Raw genomic sequence first — 3,112 nt, forward strand, 5'->3', positions numbered from 1 at the left:
GGAGCCGGGCATTGTGCCACATGCTTGTAATCCCAGCATTCAGGAGGCTGAGGCAGGAGGATCACTGTGAGTTCAAGGCCGGTTTGGGCTACCAAATGAGTTCAAGGCCAGCCTGAACTACATAGTGAGACCCTGTCTCCCATTTGCCTGCCCCTCAAAAACACCCTCAAGGACTTGGTAGCCCAAGTTAACTGTGAAGGTTAAGCTAGTTTTAACCTTCTGGGGTAATGGGTTAACTTGGAAAAGGGTTTTTAGGGTGAGAGGTGGAGTTAGCTTTTATCATTAGCGTTGTTTCCTGAGCAGGCATTGTTTCCCAAAGGTCCTTGTCCTGGAGTTCACGCTGGAGGGTTTGTGAGTGGAGATAAATCACAAACAAAAGCCACAGCGCAATATAGATTCTCACAGAGAAGACCGAGTGCTATAAAAAAACAAAGACAGCAACAAATTGTTGAAGGCAATTGGAGGGTGGGGATAGTAGGGAGTCATGGAAAGTTCCAGAGCAGTGATATCTGAGTTGGCCTTGAAGAACAGACTGATGCTTGCAGGGCAGAGAATTAGGGAAGAACAATTATTTGTTTAATAAATATGTCCAGAATACTTAACTTTGTAACAGATACAGTCCTAGGTAGGGGGGACATAGCAGCAAGTGAGACAAAGCCCTTGCCTTTGAAGGGTAGAAAGAAACCACAGCTCCGAAAGGGCGTGGCATGTTTAGGGAAGGTGAATTCAGCGTGGCTTGACGACAGAATACACAGGCTGTTGGCAGAAAATAAAGCCTGCAAGGGAGGGTAGGGACAGGTAGTAAAGGGCCTGTTATGCCACACTAAGACATTTAAGAGAACGCTGTTCTGTAAGCCATTGGCTTTTTAAAAAATTTCTTTTAAAATTTTTGCATTGCTGGGGATTGAACCCATGATTGCTAGACAAGCGCTCTACCACTGAGCTTCATGCAGCCCTGGCCCCATTATTAGCTTTTAAACAATTCAGAGCTTTGGAGCCCTTTCCGTAAAGGAAATCTACCCCCCCCCCCCGGACCGGGAATCGAACTCACGACCTTGTGCTTGCCAGGGAGGCACTGTGCCGCTCAGCTAAATCCCCAGCCCCAAGACCACTCTGAATTACCTAGCGAGACCCTGTCTCAAAAAAAAGGACTAATAGCTAGAATATATAAAGAACTGAAAAATAAAAATAACCCTGAAAAAACAAACGACACATTAGAGAAACGAACTGAAAAGATACTTCTGAAAGTAAGTACATATAAAGGCATGGTGGCACACGCCTGTAATCCCAGCACTCCAGAGACTGTGGCAGAAGGATTCTTGGGAGTTCGAGGCCAGCCTGGGCTACACAGTAAGCTGAAGGCCAGCCCGAATTGCATATCCAGACCCTGTCTCAGAAAGACCAAAAAAAAAAAAAAAAAAAAAAAAGTAAATAGAGGTGGTCCACGAGTACATAAAAAAATGCCCAACATCTTTAGTGATAAGGAAGATGCAAATCAAAACAACTTTGAAATTCCATCTTACCCTAGCTGGAATTGCTAACAAAAACACACACACGCACACACAAACATCAATGAATGCTGGGATGGGGGCGGTGTTGAAATCCCTCTACACTATTAGCAGAAATGTAATATAGAACAATCACTATGAAAATCAGTGGAATCCCTCAAAAAAACCAAACTAAAAATTCCATTTGACCTATACTTCTCTTCAGCATATTCCTGAAAGAATTAAAGACATCATATTATACTGATACAGGCCTACCAATATTTATCGCGGTGCAACTCACAATAACTAACCTCTGAAAAAAGCCTAGATACCTATCAAAAGATGAATGGGATAAAAAATGTGGTTATACGCAGAGGAGTATTATTTAGCCATACAGAATGTCACCTGCAGAAAATGTACAGAATTCAAAATCATGTTAAGTGAAATAAGCCAGATCCAGAAAGTTAAGTATATGATGTTTTCTCTTTATGAGAAATCTAAAATATAAATAAACAGATTAAAGAAAATATGACAGGAAACTAGAAGGTAAAGTGTTGGGGAAGGGGATAGGTCAGAGGAAAAGGAGAGTAGGGTAAAGGGACTGGAAATGGTATACGTATGCACTATGCCAATTGCTAAAAATGAACATCACTATTCCGTATCACAAACTCACTTAAAAGATTAATTTTTCTCTTAACATTTTATTCTGAAAATTATCTTTTGAAGTAGTTTTAAAAATGCAGCAGAAAAAAATCAGTCCACTGTAATAGAAAAACATCAAATGCAAAGCATTTAATAAAACAATCGCTTAGTTTTCTTTTGAGACCTCATTAGTACTGGTGTAAATGGCAGCACCTACCTCTGGCGCCTACCACGGGCTTGACTAAGGGGACAGGGACCACTCAGGCAATAACTCACCACTCAAGCCTTTAAGAACAGCCAACTTCACAGAATGAACATCTGACTTTGGCTTAACTATACTAAACAGAAAAGCCGGACAAAATCACTCACAATACAGATGTTCTCCTTCGTAATTTTTGCCAAAACGTCACCAAAATAACGTGAGGGTGAATCTTGGTCCTAGAATGAGTCCAAAAAATAATTTATTGATTGACTGACTGATAGTCTTTTTGAGACAGGGTCTCACTATGCAGTTCAGGTTGGCCTCCAATTCGCGGCCATCCTCCTACCTCTGCCTCGCCAGCGCAGGGATTACAGGAGTGCGCATCACGCCAACTAAAAAATTTTGAAAAACCTCACAACACACCAGGATGCAGTACCGACTCCTCGACACCAGAGGGAGGAGTGAAGATCAAGAAGTTTCTGTGCTATTCCACTGAGCTCCCGTGCTGTGAAGAAATCAACTTTTTAGAACACTACAGGGACCCCAACGTGAAGATAAAGCCAAAGAGGTTTCTTCGAATTACAAGCTCCGGGGGCGGGCTGCGAGAGCGAGACGCCGAGGGCGCTCCCGGGAGGCCGAGGGACGGGCAAACGTCCCTGACGCCACCCCCGGATTCCGATTCCCTCCCCGACCTGCCGGCGCGGTCCTCCCGCGGCGAGCTCAGCACCGGGACGCCTGACGTCACCGCGGGCCACGACCCGCCGCGACCGAGCCCTGCGCC

The 3,112-nt window shown here is 44.2% G+C and overlaps 1 protein-coding gene across 1 annotated transcript in view; it reads right to left on the reverse strand.

Moving 5' to 3' along the window:
* Zmym5 (zinc finger, MYM-type 5) overlaps positions 1-3,112 on the reverse strand; it is a gene marked incomplete at its 5' end in the record, with an annotated part of 33,391 nt that extends 30,279 nt beyond the window's left edge. The window contains 3 exon segments of the mRNA XM_013505501.1: positions 2,499-2,567; positions 2,678-2,836; positions 3,024-3,112. Coding sequence (XP_013360955.1) covers positions 2,499-2,567; positions 2,678-2,715 — 107 coding nt within the window.

The sequence above is a fragment of the Chinchilla lanigera genome, unplaced genomic scaffold (genome assembly GCF_000276665.1).
Source record: "Chinchilla lanigera isolate Chin_1 unplaced genomic scaffold, ChiLan1.0 scaffold00096, whole genome shotgun sequence".
In the NCBI taxonomy this organism is placed as follows: domain Eukaryota; kingdom Metazoa; phylum Chordata; class Mammalia; order Rodentia; family Chinchillidae; genus Chinchilla; species Chinchilla lanigera.